General features: G+C 36.3%; 1 protein-coding gene across 3 annotated transcripts in view; it reads right to left on the bottom strand.

Annotated features, from left to right (window-relative positions):
• The window catches only part of TAPT1 (transmembrane anterior posterior transformation 1), a 36339-nt gene that overhangs the window by 10088 nt on the left and 9247 nt on the right, over nt 1-17004 (bottom strand). For 2 of the 3 annotated variants that reach the window (XM_054391695.1, XM_054391692.1), the window contains 7 exons: nt 14182-14205; nt 9161-9323; nt 5453-5588; nt 4498-4595; nt 4271-4340; nt 2046-2126; nt 1113-1222 (listed from right to left, as the gene is read on the bottom strand). In XM_054391695.1, coding sequence (XP_054247670.1) covers nt 1113-1222; nt 2046-2126; nt 4271-4340; nt 4498-4595; nt 5453-5588; nt 9161-9323; nt 14182-14205 — 682 coding nt within the window. Of the gene's footprint in view, nt 1-1112; nt 1223-2045; nt 2127-4270; nt 4341-4497; nt 4596-5452; nt 5589-9160; nt 9324-14181; nt 14206-14804; nt 14850-17004 lie in introns of those variants that run through there. The other variant, XM_054391693.1, reaches the window with a different exon arrangement.

Raw genomic sequence — 17004 nt, 5'->3', positions numbered from 1 at the left:
ATGAGAGAGCTCACTTATAAAGTAAGTGAATCCATAATAAAAAGCAAATTGTGTATCAAAAGATGAATGAAGCTCTTCTTTCCCTTTAAAGCCTGCATTTTAAGAGAGAAAAGCATCTATTTTAGGATAAGCGGCAGGGCAACTTCCACTGCAGGTGTTCAAAACTTTTGAAGAAGTCTGACCTAGCAACCATAAATCTTCAGATAAGAAACCCTGTTAAATAAACCGTGCAAAATTGTCACTCACTACCCCTATTCCTTCAGCTGTTTCAGCACACTTGCTCTCTTCCACGCTCTGCAAGAAAGTAGGGCATGTATAAATGCCTCTGGCATAAGGGAGCTTACTAAGCTCATCTATTAAACTTGTTTCTACACCACACTTTAGAGATGCTGAAAAAGATAGCACTTCCAATTCCTGATCTCATTTCCTGAGAAGTGGTTTTAATGCTGGAGAAATACCAATTCATCTCTTCACACATTTATCAAGTGCATTTGAATTCACACAACATGCAACACAAATGGCCAATGCATCACACTACCACACACAAAAAGTAACCTCATCTACTACTTTAAGTAAGGACTGCATAATATATATGGCATAAGAAATTTCAGGAGTGGTACTAACATAACCCACTTCACATCAGTGCTCCAGGGACAGTGGAAAATACAACTCTGATTTCGGATTCCACCTTTAACATATATGCAAGAACACAGAGTCAGTGGCCTCACAAGACCTGTCTTTCCTAAAGCCTGGATTTCAACCCACAATCCACAGTCAGGGAAAGGTCTGTCTAGTCTGTAGGATAAGTAACCTTAATTTAACCAGTGATTGCTTCACAAAATTATCTGCCAGTTATGTGAATTGTAGTTACTCTGTGTACTGTTATACAACACTTTCAACTAATTTAAAAGCAGAAGTGTTTGTCCCACATTAGAGATCCTCGGAAGTATACTGTGTCAGGAAATTACCAAGCTTTCCCAAATAATACCCTAGATAGACAAAGAACAATTTTTACATTTTCTGCGCTGGACCAAATTTTAATATTAAAAAGGATATTAACAAAATTAACTACAACATAAAATAGCACTCAGTGTTCCAAATAGGATACCTACATCTGCTGTAATGTCATTGAATTTTGTTATGAAGGCATGTTTCACAGTATCCACTGCAATTTCTGAAGCAACCACCATGCAAACATCTGGGAATAAGACCCAAAGATGATCTGAAGGTTGGAAAGAAAGAAGTTAGGCCATTTAATTTGATGAGTTATACAGAATTGCTCAGAAGTGAAAAATCCTCAAGTTTGAAGAGTCTGTAACTTTACATCACCACTCAGCATGTAGTGTGCAAGTTCTCCATTACTCCATTGCTGTTCAGGAAACTTATCAGCACTGTACAATCACACAGCACCAGGTTCTAAAGCCGTCGCTTTGGAAAGTTTTATCTCCTTTAGGAAGACAACCTTTCCATGTACTAGACAGACGTTCAGCATGTACGAGGAAACAGACAAAGCACCTGCTATTTTAGATGCTTAAGGTAAAATTTACATTGACTGGTAACATTCAAGCAAAATACACCACAGAGATCAGGACTCAAAATCATTAAAACAAAGTTTTAATAAAATAATATCAAAATTTTACTCAATATGGCAATTAAAGTCCTAAGTATAATCAATACTAAGTTGTGAATGGAAATTTTTACATCATCCTCTATCAAACTTTTATCTCACTAACCTCACAAAATGAAATTCTCTAGGGAAACCTTCATCCTCAAAGTATACCAAGGAAAGGGAAGACTTAAAACCTAATATATTTGTAGCCCAAGAGCATATACTCCTGGCAGAAAGAACTGAGTTACTCTTACAAGCCAGAGATTAAAAAAAAAAAAAAAAAAAAAAAAAAGTACAAATCTAAGGTATTTGAGAAACTAAGACTCCTCAATTAAATGTCCTTTTATCTTTCAGGTTGAGGACATAAGCAAAAGATACAGCAGTTGTCAGCAGTGGAATTACATTTTGTATTCAACTTTTCCACTGCTTTACTCACCTGGATTCCATGAGAACTGTTCCATATTTCTTAGGCATACAATTAGTAGCAGCACGTAATTGGTGAACCTCTCCTTTATATCTAGTTTAAAAAACAAAAAAAAAAAAGCTGTCAACTTCAAAGAAATATTTATTTGCATACACAGATATCTACTCATTCAAGGGGAAAGGATGCTGGGAACCTCACGACAGACAGAATCTCTGCAGTAGGCTGTGGCCTGACCACAGAACCTTCTGATGCTTTATCAGCTTGGGATGATCCCAGCATCAGAAGGGCCTTAAGGTGCAACTTGCCAACACCTTTTCTAATATGCTAATAAAAAGCATCTCTCTTGATAAAGTCTGTGCATTTTTGTGGGATTCGAAAAGTACCAGTACCTTCTGGTGCAAAAATGGAGACAATACACCTGTCTGACATTTCACATTATCAGCAAGGCTAATCTCATTTTCAACAGACCAAACATATCCAAATTGCTGCATACCAAGTCCAGTAGGAAAAAACAAAACACAAAGAAGGTGTTTCAAGACAACTACTACCCCTGAGAAGGTTCCCACTAGTCTTTCAATTTGCCACCTTAGAAGGGAACAGCTGGATACATCATCTCAGTTAGCAAAGCCTTAAGAACTATCCCACAACAGCAGAGACTTTGAGACTGAGTCCTATAACTTGCTCTCCTGGACCAAGGAGGGTCTTATTTTTCTGTTGTGGTGCAAATCTCCAGAAATGACCAATACAGCTTACTTCAGGAAGCATTACAATTTTAACATATTAAAAAGCCTTCCTGAAATTGTGTTACTGAAAAATGGAAGTTTTCAGTAAACACAACATTACCTAAACTGTAATGTTACCACAAATGAGCAAGTCCGATGAAAGTCTTTTTACAAGACAGGACTGTTACAAAAATTTCTGAATATACTGTTAGTTGTTACACCCATTAATAACTATGACAGCAATATCTTCATAGGCATGTCAATTCCAACCATTCTGTGATGTTCTACCTACTGATTTCAGGATACAAGAAACAGGAATATTCAGAAGAACAGAATTTAGCACTGAGATTGCACGTGCACTTGCAAAGAGGCACATTCTGGGATACGTAAATTCATTTCTCAGCATGGGTTGAGGAAGGGCCAGAGAAGCACAAATTCCCAGAACAGGTGACATCCGTATGGGGGAAAAAATAAGCAAATCCTTCAGTAACAGGAATTTAAGTACCAGGAAAACCAGGACATAGGTGAAGCCCTAACCTTAATTTCTTGCTTTCTTGCCAGTAACACTCCAACAAGTACTTAGTTCATGCCTAAACATTAAAAGATGTCTCAGGCCAATCCTTCAGGCAGTTATTACCTGCTCAGTTGTGCTAGCTCACCAGTCAACAGGATTAAATTGAGAAGGGACATCTTCCCCCCACTAATTTCTGAAACCAGACGACAGGATGACACCTATGCTTATTTTTCCTGTTCTCACTGGTCTCCCTTTTAATCTGTTATCTCTGCTGCCACAGCTGTTCAAGGCTGCTTGGAGCAAGAGGAATGAGTGCGGCTGCTGCTCTTCATCCTCGTCCCTCTCACCAACCTAACGTCAGAGATGCAAGCAAGGGAGAAAGGGCATTTTTACAGCAGCTTCAACAACAAACCCAGATGACTCAGAAGTGTGTTTCATTTCTCACCCTCATGGCAAGGACAAAAAAGCCTTCAGGATATCCAAAACAACTAAAATCCCAACTAAAATTTCAGAATACAAAACATGCACCAATAATGGTTCATCACTTATGAATTTATTGGCTGGTGTATAGGCACATGTATCTAAACAGGTGAGGGGATTTTTCCATGTATTGCCATTCCCCAGATGATGGGGTGAAGCACAGAACAAGTAAGGCCACATCCCTGGATTCACACACGTGAACACCATGCTCTTCTGTCTACTTATCTGTATAAATAGCTTCAATCAAAAAAATCATATGCACAAAGTAACAGAAAGAGATGTGTCCAAAGAACAGAAAACATAAGCAAAGAAGCTTGAGCACAACCTTGAAGTGCATTCTCTACTATTGGTTTTGAAACCAAGAATTCAACATCTATTTCAGATGGCTGATAACAGTATTAGAAAGAACTGCCATCAAATGATACCTTTAACAGCTTTTCCTTCTGAGACAGTGCAGAAGAAGAGTTCCCAAATGTTACACTACACAGTACCAGATTTAAGAAGAGCAGAGGTATACCTACCGCTATTTGACATTTGAAACAGATTGTTCTTCTCAAACTTCTTGAAAACACTTCCTTTTATTTCAACGAACTGCAAGTTGTAAAAACATTTAGTTAGTTTTTAGTGATAAAAATCTGATATAAACAAACCAGGCAATCAACCTATATGCAAAGAACCATGTGATGCCCAGACAGAACAGATGCAGGAAAAAAATGAGGGCAGCTATGGTATAAAGCTACATACTTACATTATTGGACATCATGATGGTAAGCAGTGATTTATTGTGGGAGTTGAAAGCCACATTAAGGGTTGTTGCTTGAACCATTATAAGAATAGCATGCAGGACTGGATAGCAGGGTTAAGGAAGTATATTTGGGAATATTTGGGTTCTGCACCACAGTACTGAACAGCACCACAACTCAAAACTTGTATTTCATTGCCAAAAATTTAACAAAAATGTTTTTATCTCCCTGTCAACTAGATTTACAGCAAGACAGCACTTAAACCTTTGTATGTAATGTACTCACAGTGCTTTGTAGCATGCAATAACTAATGCTTCTGGTTCTCTAAGAGCCCAATAACATTAGTCATGAGAAACACAACCAGAAGGAAAAAAAACTCAGATAAAGACAGATTCAGAAGTAAAGATTCAGAGAAAACAGAGAAAAGTACAAGAATTCTAAATTCATCACCACACCTATCAGACTATCATCTTACAGGTCATTTTTATTGGTTGATTACAAGGTTATTTCACACTAAGCTCATTTGAATCCTGAGTATCCGTGAGTTTATCCCTTCGTTTCAAGAAAACATTTTCAAGCTAAGTGTTTGTAACATTCCACTAGGTAACAAACCCCCAGCGTCTTCAAGACCCTGTGACTCAAAACCCAGATCAGAAATCAAAGTTTCTGTTAACTAGCCAATTACTGTTCTTCATTTTACTGCACACTAGGTATTACAAAAGCTGTCCACTGCTGCAGTGCTATACCAATGTGAAGGTTTTTTTTTTAATCAGTTTCAGAGTCTGGGTATTTTAAAACTGATTTTAAAAACCTGTAGTATTGGTAACCTTACACTGAAAGTAAAGGAATACTGATTTAGAAATACTAATAATTTTTCAAATATATTGAGATAAAATATTTCAGAGCAATTACTCTATTTAATTTAAAAACTTTTTACAGCTGATTGAAGAAAAAGGATACAGACATACATCACTGCCATTAAGAAGTGAGGAATCACACCTATGTGAGCTCTTTTTCTTTCCTTAGGTTCTGTAGCTGTCCAATAAAGAGCATCCAAAATATCTTGTCCAAATGAAGAAAACAGACGATCAGCCACCTAAACAAAAAGAACCTTTTACTGCCTCAAGGTAATGTTTTTCTGGCCAGTGCTTGAATATGTCACTGGAAGTACAGCTCAACCTCAAAAAAGTTCCACACATTTACCACTTTCCATCTCCTGTTCATTCTATTTTCACTCTGTATTTCACAATGATGCTGTTCCTTTTGTACACTCAGCAGCTTACTTTCCTTCTCAAATTTACTATTCCCTTTTCAACAGCATTTACAATATATAACAAGGCAGTTTTATCCTTGGAAGACATCCAAGTACAGTTTGAAGTACAGCCTTTGATAAAGCAATATGTGTACTGAGTCAAAACTACCCTAAACGTTTGTGGTTTGTGTGTTTTTTTTTCCCCCACCCCTCTGGGTTTAATAGGGGGGAAAAAAGTAATCATAAGTGAATTTCAAATGTGTGATAGCAATATCAGCTCACAGGTAGAAAAAGGACTGAAATTCGATTTGCCTGTACTGTTTCCTTACCTCTTGGAATAAAGTCAATACAAATCTCTGCATAAAGTGGAAACTGAAAATCAAAAATATTGTAACACAACTAGAAATTCTGCCAAAAGGGGAAAATTGGGTTGAAAAAACCAAACCAAACCAAAACATGTGTAACCCAAAGAATATATGTACAAGTAGGGGGGGAAAAAAATAACTGTCAGTAGGCTTGTAATTCAATACCACGGCATGAAAGGTCACATGGAGTTTCACCAAATGCAATAGTAACATAAGAAAACCTGATTCTGGCTAATTAATAAAGACAATTGATATTTCCTCTAACTGTCTTTCTGTAAGAAAACAATTTTGGATGTATTGAAACACCATGCAGCAATGAAGAACTAGGTGCACAATGTGTCTCCAATATTGAACCATACCTATTAACTAGAAAATAAGGTCTGGGATAACACAAGTAAACCTTAATTTGGGATCATTTCCTGAGTAAGTTAGGTATTCTAAAGATAAAAGATGCTGAAGGGAGAGAAGCATTATACTTTAACTTACTGAAGGCAGCATTTATCAAAGTTTCCTAAAATATGAAGGTTGAATACAACCAAATTTTCACTGGATGTCTCAAGTAGACTGTCCCATGTGCTACTTTTTAAGCTTCACTTATGGTCAAATTAAAAAACCCATAAGCTGATGAATTGTCCTAAATCTGAAGTTCGAAATCCCATCAGTTTGAGAGATATTTACAGTGGTATTGTTTTCGGCTTTTGTAAATTAAGGAGGTTTGCATTATTTGGTTCCTGCTCATTGTGATGATCCACTGAGTAATTACATCTGGTGAGTAACACCAACTACAAATGCTTAGAGTTTGGTAAGTTTTTGTTCACAATATTGTGCGGGTTTTAGTAGACAAAATGTGGCTTTAGTTTCCTTTATTTAAGCAGTCCTTGTTTCTTAGCTAACAGGAAAGAAAGCTTTAAAACCCACCACACAATATTGTTGCTTGCTTTTCCAAATGGGACTTACCTAAACCCTACAAGCCGGCTCCAGGCTCCAGCAGAATTCCATGGTGAGTGCTGTCACCAGTGTAACGCACACCGGGGCTTCACAAGGAGCAGGAGCCGGTGGGGCTGAATCTAAAAAAGAGAAGTGTCATTTAAACCAAGTGTGCTGATTGCTCCCCTCAGGCTATCTGGAGCATCTGGCACATGGATTTGAAGATTTTTGCATTCATTAGAATCTGTCCAGGACACAATTCCTTGGACTTTCCAACAGCCGAAAACATTAGGACATTGTAAACATCTCTGTTGCTCAGTGATTTAACTCAATCAAAGCTATGTTCCTATTTCGAAAACTTGCGAAAACGTAAACTTGAGCATGCTTTTTTAAAAGTAATTAACAGTTCCTTCTCAAGCACGGCTTGTATTAGTAGAAAAGCCTTGTAACAAAATTCACCATAGTCTAAGCAAGCCAGTATTCAAGCTGTTGAAAGTTGACATCGAACAAGCCTTTCAGAGGGATCCCATGACATTCTCTGCCAACACTGTGGCTGCAACATAACATGGTAAAAACATCCCATAAACACATGCCCTCTGCTTGGCATGTTGGGCCTTAGGAGACATCATAGAAATTATATTCGGTTTCCAACTTCAGTCTGATGAAATTCGTCTAGCAACTCTGAGTAGTAACAGACTTACCCTTACCAGGAAAAAAAAAAAAAAAAACAATCAACAAATGAACAAAAAACCCAACCCAACCCAAACCCCCCAAAACACAAAACCAAACTTAGGTTATCAAAACCAAACTTAGCACTTCTTGGTTGAGTTGCACGCTTTTGCTTCTGTCAAACACAGCAAAACACTCAGCTCATCTGCACATTCAAAATGAAACGGCACACAGCTTCCAATTCACAGCAAACACTCCAGCCTCCCTCCAAATTATGTGGGAAGCACATAGTGCTATGTTTTCTTAGCTTTAAGAGAAGCGACTTGAAATTACTATTTTGGGCACCTGGATTTACTTAGTGATCGATAGTTTCTCACAGACTATGGCAACTAAGAATGAATACTTCCTAACAGAAGTTAAAAAAAAAAAAAAAAATCACACAGTGGATCCAATAGTGCCAATTTAATATCTGTACACCTTTTTTTTTTAGGAAATCTAAAATCAAGGGGAACAAAACTCTGAATAAACTACTAAGGCAGATGTGTGGTATTTCTTTCACTCAGGATAATGAGGTATATACCTTACACAATATTTTCATGTTCTGTGAGGAAAAAATAAATGCCTTTAAACACAATATTCAGGTTTTACACAAAGTGTAGTCCCATTTTTGCAGTCTTCAAACAAAGATACAACAGATGTTCAAACAAAGATCAGTGTTATTCAGAGATCCCAGAATCCTAGTAGAGGCGCTCTTGCATGCAAAGCTCTGACTGAGTCCTTTTAAGAGGTTGTAATCCTAGTATGTTCTGTATTTACAGGATAGAGATAAGACTGTAGCTAAACATTATTTACTTTGTGAATCACCGATCATAGAACTCCAATTAAAAATCTCATGCTTAACATGAATAACAAGGCACGAACAATTTCTTGTCCCCGAAATCTTTATCTTTTAACTTCCCAAAAACCCTTCCTTTTCTTCTTTCACTGTATTCATTCAACTTACGTACTTAGGCTTCTTGTCTACTAGCCAGGACTACGAGGTTAAGCAGTTACACGTGTCCTTGCATACAACCTGTAGTTCCATAAGGAAGAATTAAAATCCAAATTCCATCCTAGCTTCCTTCTCTGTTCTCAGTATCTTATATATTTCAAATCAATTGTTTCTTATTTTCTCAATGAGTTCAAAACCTTATTAATTCCATTTCTTGCATGTCAGTCTAAGACTGAACTGTTTAAGTTCTTGATTTTTTGCTCAAATGAATTGATTAATAATAGGTAATATGAAACATCTAATATGAAAGCATCTGCAAAACTGGCTTTTCACAAACTTACCCGTTTCACTGCTTCTAGGCTTACTAAGAGTGCATGCACATTTGTGAGAATACGAGATGTGTAACAGAACAATATTTTAGTCAGAAAAAAGCATGCTTGGTATCCTGATGCCAGCATTCTTACCTCAAGCATGTTATAGATGATGTAGAGCTTTATGACAGACTGTCCCCTTATCAGATGATACATCATAGAGTAGTCAACATAGTGCATCATGAAGTAGCAGATGACCAATATAACTCCTTTGAGCATGTCACATACCTGAGCAGGTTGCAGCAAACGTCTATCACTGAAATACAAAGGGCAGAAAGTTCCACTAAATGTCATATACCCATAAAATACAAATCCTTCTAAGGCAACAGGAATTTACAGCAGCTGTTCATCAAAGATATATTTTAATGTAGTTTATTTATGGCCCCTTCCCCTCACTCCAACACACAAGGAACATCGGGACCATGACTCACTCACAGATCACTGCCCTGAATAGGAGCACACTCTCTTATCTGCCATGCACTTTAAATGTATTTATTGAGTAAGAGCTCCCAGTTGTTAAGAACCCTCTGCATTCATGTGCTTCGGTTTTTAATTTACCTTTCCTCTTCCAGCCCGTTCTACTCATCATTTTGTCTTCCTCAGCTATAACAAGTACAATTTATTTAACCAAAAAAAAAGAAACGAGGCAGTCATCTTCAATTTCAGTGTAACGAACCAGATGCGGAGCCACAGGTTTAAACACAGTTCCATATCTTCTTCTGTCTCTAAGCTCACCAGCAGCAAATGCAAATGTTTTGACAGCAGAGCTTGAATTTGATCTTGAATGACTGCAGAAGTTTTCTATCTATAGTCCCAAAAGTAACCCAGAGGAGTTACACAATTTCATCCTATGAACTGCTGCAGGAAAATAGCTTTGCCTCAATGGCCCCATAGCAGCCATAAGCGTAATGAAGTTGCAAGGAAGTATTTACTTGTCCATTTTCGTAGTTTAGTATTAGTAAGATGCAAAGCATTTAAACAGCCTTAAAATTAAATAAAAAGGTTGAGAATATAAAAAAATTACAGAAATAATTTCTGACATGAGAGAATTAACCACAACTACTGCCTAAATCCACACAAGCACTTTTATTGCATAATACTTTTAATACTCTTGCCTAATAACATTTATAAAAGGATTCTGAGGTGTGGCTCTGAAAATGACTATGTCCTACAAAGACAAGAAAACTAAACAAATGGATTAAGACTAAAGATTTGTCACCTCCTGGAGACAACTAACTGCAAAGCTTGCAGTTATGAAATGATGTAGTTGGTGTTTAGTGAGAACGAAGCATTGCAGTTTCAGTATTTGATCAGGCTCACACTGGTTCAATCTGCATTTGTCAAAAATCATTTACAACAAACTGCTTAACACGTAAACACAAACAGGCTGACATGATTTTGCGCTTGTCATTAAAAGTTTTCGCCCACCCATTACACATACTACATTTTCTGCATTTGTTTTCATCAATGTATGTTTCTGTTTATTGTCTCTGGTAACTGCTCAGTGCCAAGTACTTTCAGAACTATCTGGATCACTAAGTAATCAGAGCTCATGATTAATATCACGTACAAATTCATAATGTTGTATTCATCCACACCAGCAGTAGTACAGAATCTCAAAAAAGATAAACATTCCAAATTAAAAAAAGCCCCTAAGATCAAAGCTGTAACAACTATCCAAAGTTCAAGAAACTACCAAGAAAATAGCAGAGTGCTGATAATACTGTCAGTATCTCATTTGGACGTAAAGAGGCAAGAGTCTAAACGACTGTACAACTCTAGAAACCACTGTTTAAACAGAGTTATGAGAAGCTGAAACAGCTGAGCTTGTTTCAAAAGACTGTATTTTTACAGTTGTGCATGAAGTGTGACAGAATACAGAGGAAAAGATTTCACATGAGAGTTAGTTATGGCTGTTTCTTCTCATTTTGTATTTAACCATCTCAGTTATAAACCACCAGGAAGTAGAGCCTTTCTGTAGAAATCTGTTACTGTTTTCCTTCAAAGCTATCCAGACATAAAAGCAATGCTGCACAAGTGAATTGAGTGTTAATACTTTCCCAGCTTTAGTGACTCCATTCTTTTGAAATAGCATCATGTGAGCCTTTGTCCAATATGCAGTTCTTCTATTATCCTACTCAATTCTAGAAATAATGTTGTGTGAATTATTTCACAATTTAGTTGATTACACAGATCAATATAATTCAAATTAAAACTTTCACATCTCACAAACCAGTAAATACCCAGATTTGGGGCATTTTTCCTTCAAGTGCACCTTAAGATACACTATTTCTGGGTTTGCTTTTGGGTCAGTTTTTGCTTGGTTGGTTGTTTCTTTAAATCTATTATTCCACTAGTATTTCTAACGTTTTTGCTATAAGTCATGCTCTCCAAAATGCTCATTTCAGAATTTTACAAATGGTTTCGTTATGCTAAGCCTCGAGTTCCCACATTTAGCTGTGCAGACTAGGCTACCAAGGAATCGAAGTTTTAAATTAAACTTCTGTGACTCTTAAAACAAAGTACCTTAATAGTAAAGAGTAAGGCTTATCCATTTTTTCTAATATCCACTACACAAAATCTTGTTGCTTTGCTATTACTACCACTGAATATGCCAAGCTATTTAAACATGAGCAGATCCTTCAATCTGCATGAATTCAGAATGAAAATCCAAGGCATTCTTCTACAGATAAACTCACTCATGTTAACACTAACTAGCAAGAGGGAAAAAGATGCATGCAAGGACTTCAGTATTCTGCAGCATGTACTTCATGAAATGTTCAAACTCCTCAGCCTTTGGGTGCATTTACTATTACGTCTACTAACTGAAAGAAAATCTCCACTGAAACAAACCCTTATGTCTCCAAATATAATTAGACAAATGCATGCTTAAGGGGACATACAAGCTCATTACTCATTTTAATGTGAGAAAGTGATGTGCATGTCTTACTACTATACCTCCCTATCCCACCACAGTATGCTTCTGTTTCAGCCCACTCAATTAACAAAAGGAGAAGCATGCCAAGCTCAATGCTTATCACAGTGATTGAGACAATTCCAAGTGAAACTACAGCAAAATCTACACAGTGCACTGACTGACATCAGCCAAAAACCAGGAAACTGGTCTGATACAGGAAAAAGCATTACTCTCTTTCAACACAACTCCTAAGCTCAAGGTTCAATACTCATCACACTTCAAGCTTTCCAGCTCATGGATTTTCCGCTTTCAGACATTAAGGAAATGTGAATGCAAACCTTTCCTCTGTTTAGAAAACTATCGGATCATTGTATGCCCTCCTTCTTCAGAAAGCTAAAACCAAGCACCTTCCCTTATAAACAGTTAGGGAAAATTACTTTGCTATTCCATAAAACTAAAATAGTATCCAATTAAAATATTACCAAGTATTCTGGCTACCCCAAAATTTGGGAACAACAATGACCTAGATTTTTTTTCCTGATTACAAATGTCACATTTGTGAGAAAAACCACTCTTAGGTGTTACAAAATAAACAGAGAAACTGATTTCAAGATAAAAAAGCTACTCTATAAAGAAAAAATTGGTGTAAAAACCAGTGTTCTTCATAATCAATCTCCTTGGGCAAGTGAAAGTTTAAAGGAACTAGTTACCTGACTGTCATTTTCAAGGCCTATTTGATACCATACTGGAAAGGCCACGAGCCACATCCCATACAGTACCAAAGAGTTCTGTCTCCATCTACTGGTTGATGCACATTAGGTTCAACCCTTACCAAGGGTTACAACCACCCAAATGGTCATGCTACCTAGCCACACAATAATGGCTGTTTCAATTGAACTGCATCCTGGACTTCACAGCATCTTTCCTTCAAGTTAGTAAAGCTGCAAAACAGCTGAAGGTATTAGCGTCTACCTCACCAATCCCTTATTTGTTCTGATGGCTATACAATTACATTTATTTAACATTAAATACAGGGTTATTAAAAATTAATCACAGTTTCCTGCTGTTTGGTTTTAATGTGTTAAAAATCACAAGCGGCTCATGAACAAGTAACTGACTTCTAAAAAAAACCAAAAAACAAACAAGAGCAGGTGTTAAATGTTTTAATTAGCCCTGCTTATTGAACTGGTTAAACCACTTGGAACATAAAATGCATCTCAGGACAGATACAGTCATTTAAATATACAGATACTCTATCATGGCAATAACAATTTAGATGGATATTTTAATCTTAATAACGATTTATAGACACCTGCATGTCTATACACTTGCAAATCCTAAAGATACCTGTATTATTTCTATAAATGTTATTTTACTTCACATTGAAATAAACTTTGGCTAATGCACTTTAGAAGTGTTTTAGCATCAAGGTTACAAGTTTGAGCAAGTATTTTTTACAGCAAACCTTTTATAAATGTGCTATTTATTCAATATTAGCACTCTGAAACAGACAACTACTGATGTTTCTATTAATTACTAACATATTTCAGTTACTGAAATGGTGGTTTAGTTAAAAGTTTTGTTATCTTTTCTTCTCCACTTTTACACCACAGAGACTTTTAAGGAAACTGAGCTGTGGGATTTTGTTTTGTATGTAGATATTTCATCTTGATCAAAGTCTTCATCCTTGAATGCAAGCTTCATTAATGAACTGTGGTGTAAGTTTCTTATCTTACATGAAGCATTGACGTAAATGATTGGATTAATACATAAGGGATATTTTCCTGTTAGCATACCAAATAAAGACATGAGGGAAAACGACCCAAATTTAAGTACTTTTCCATACAGATACGCATGAAAAATTTTCAAAATGCAGCAAGTGATCTAATGGAAATATTTTCCTAAAATTATGCTCAAATTTGGAATTAAGTTTGGCTTTTGGAAGTAAAGATTTTGATCAAATCTAACACAGTTTGGGACTTTAAAAAAAAAAAGGTAGTTTAAAGTAGACAGGACCGCGCACTGTTGTAAAACCGAGATACACAAAACCCTCATTAAAATAAGGCCCCGAATAAGACTCCTAAGATACAGAGAGCTAAGCTTGCCAAGACTAGATGGCATTTCATTTCTTAAATAAGAAGCCTATACATGCACACGACAAAGCATGAGACCATGCTAAGAATGAAACAAAACCAACCTTGCTGTTAGGCCTCGATGAGAGCTGTCTCAAAAAAAAAAAAAAAAAAAAAAAGACGTTTCAAATAAGTGACAACTAGAATTTAGCTTTCATTAAGCTTTTAATAACAGAATCGACTATAACTGAAGCCAGTAAAAGAACGTATGCTGAAGTGCTGTATTTTATAACACAGAGAATCAACTTCAACCCTAGTGTTAAGATACCTGGCAAAGAAATTTCAGAACTCTGCATAATTTAAATTAAAGTTTACAAAAACACCTTCTTGAAGTACACACGAAAATATAGTTATGTAGAAAAGCTTAAGGCACCATAAAGGAAGTACAGCAGGGGCCATAGTTTCTCCAATATTCCTTCTTTTAAATTGGGCTGAACTGATCCAAAGGCAAACTATGGAAAATATGTTTTACATCTATTAAGATCATATCCTATTTCCACACCAATGCATACAGAACTGACTTAATTCCATGTGTTGGCTATTATTAAGTGTTGGTTTCTCCTTTGAAGCATGTTGGTTAATTCAGCTGTACTATTCATCTGCAATCAGTATTTTTACTGATTACATGTAGATGTGTACAATTTGGCTGACAGCACAGAAGGAAAAAGAAAAATCAGGATTTACTCACCAAGGAGGAATCCCTGCGACACCACATTCCATCCTATAATGGAAGTGAAAGTGCTCTTCCCTTCGGTCTGATTTACAAGAAAGAAAGAGAGAGAAGGTTGTAATGCTGCTACACTATGCACTGTTATGGAAAGGAGATCTGAGTGGTTACTACATAGAATATTGAATGCACCTGCCTGCCTTTGGTTGGTAGAAAGCCACATGTTTTGGTGGACAGCTACATTGCTTTCACAGTGAATTTAACAGTAGGAAGTTTATGTATTTAACAGCTATGGCCCTCAGCAAAAAAAAAAAATTAGGCTTAGGAGTAAGTGTGCAACAGAGGTTCAAATACATAAAATAATCTGATAATAGGAACAAGATCTAAATTCACTTATTTCATAGATAGAGTTACAGAAAAACACAGAATGTGTATAATCTGTACATATTTCCACATGGAAGAAATGCAAAGATCTAGCCAATCAGTCTTCACATATAAGAAAATTTAAAAATATGCTTCTCTATTTTCTTGAGAAAACTAAAATTTGGAGGAAAAAAGTCTCACTTTCTGTTACAAGTCCTTGTTTGCTTTGTGGAAAATATGTAAAACGCCTTTAAACATAATTAAATTGTGAGTCCCATCAGAGTTTCACTAACATGCATTTTTAGCTGTCATGTTATGGTGTTTTTCAAATAATACAGAAGCTTTTCTACATTCCCACAAGAGCTTTTACTGGTGTTCAATATATTTTCAACAAAAGCCAAAAATTTAGCTCTATAAAAGTGCTTTCAAAAAAGCATAGATATCAGTTTGCCTAGAATCTCTGGGTCTAAAGTGGTATTAAAAAAAAAAAAAAGGTATTGAATTTTAAGGCAACTGCACCTTTCAACCACAGGTACAAGTTTGTTTTAGACACCTATCATCAAGGACTGTAATTCTGAAGAAAACTCCTAAAAAGTTCCACTTCTCTCTCTGCCTTAGATCTGCTGTTCCAGCAAGGATGTAGCTGACAAGATTCAAAGACAATAATTTAGGAATCTTTTTTCCATGATTCAGAATAAAATACAGCAGAGCAAATTTTTGTTGTTGTTGTTGTTTGCAATTTCAGATGTAATTTAATTTTGTGAAGAGTTTGTTCATTTTTTTAAGAGCACCCTGCTATTTACAAAGCAGAGCAGCAATGAAGTTGCACCTGCCAAAACCACCATGATCTGATGATTCAGCCTCTGCCAGTTTGGCCACAGCAATTTAGTTTACTTAACAACAGAATCTTGGATTCTTTTGACTGAAGTTTTCAAAGTTTTAGACTCTCTCTCTCTGAAGTAGTTATGCTGACACCAATATAGCTCTGAGAAATACACAGAACTAAATTTCATCAAAAGGAAAGAGCAAGTGATGAGGAACAATGACTTAGCAGTCAAACCAAAGCACATACACTGTCTAGGCAGAAAGAGGAAACAAATTTCTTTAAGATACATTACTCTATGTTCCCTTTCAGAGCCCTCTAGAATGATGTATTACAACATGTGGAAGAGGCTATGAAGCACTCCCCCTACACACACATTCAGACAGGAATGAGCCCATCTTACACAGAATGTGGCTTTGTTATTTTAAAGAAATAATAGGTAATATTATCTTTTTCTACACTGAAAAGAGGAGAAAGAGTTATGTGGAAATAAATATAGAGTAAACTGGAAGGGAGACAGAACGCTCATTGTTCAGTCACTTCACTCAGATGTTCAGAAAAAAGTCAGGATGAAGGGAGGAGCACTTTTTTTACCACACAGAATGGAATATGATGTGTCAGGTTCGAAAACCAACTAGTCATGTCTTAAGAGACACTTGACATTTGTGAGAAAGAGCAAGCTGAAAGATAAACAGCCACCCGCTTTGTAAGTACCTTTAATAATCATAGATGTTTTATTTATTGAAATCTTATTTTGTTAACAAACACATAAAAACAGATTTCCTGAGCTATAGGAAGTGCCACATCTTTTCTGACATAACAAATCAAATCAGCATAACCACACAAACAACCAAAAAAAGCCCCCAAAAAGTGGAAAAAAAGAACCATTACATCTGAAAACATTCCTGAAACCATTACATCCTATAAACATGAATTGTGACCCTGTCAGTAAAAAGTCACCAACTTCAAAATATTAATGAATTACACAAAGCCTCAAGTAAATAATAAGCTCCAAAACCATTTGAGGAAACTGAC

Source organism: Indicator indicator, chromosome 23, assembly GCF_027791375.1.
Source record: "Indicator indicator isolate 239-I01 chromosome 23, UM_Iind_1.1, whole genome shotgun sequence".
In the NCBI taxonomy this organism is placed as follows: Eukaryota; Metazoa; Chordata; class Aves; order Piciformes; family Indicatoridae; genus Indicator; species Indicator indicator.
Note: the sequence above shows the minus strand (reverse complement) of the source record. Positions and strands in the feature narration are given on the sequence as shown.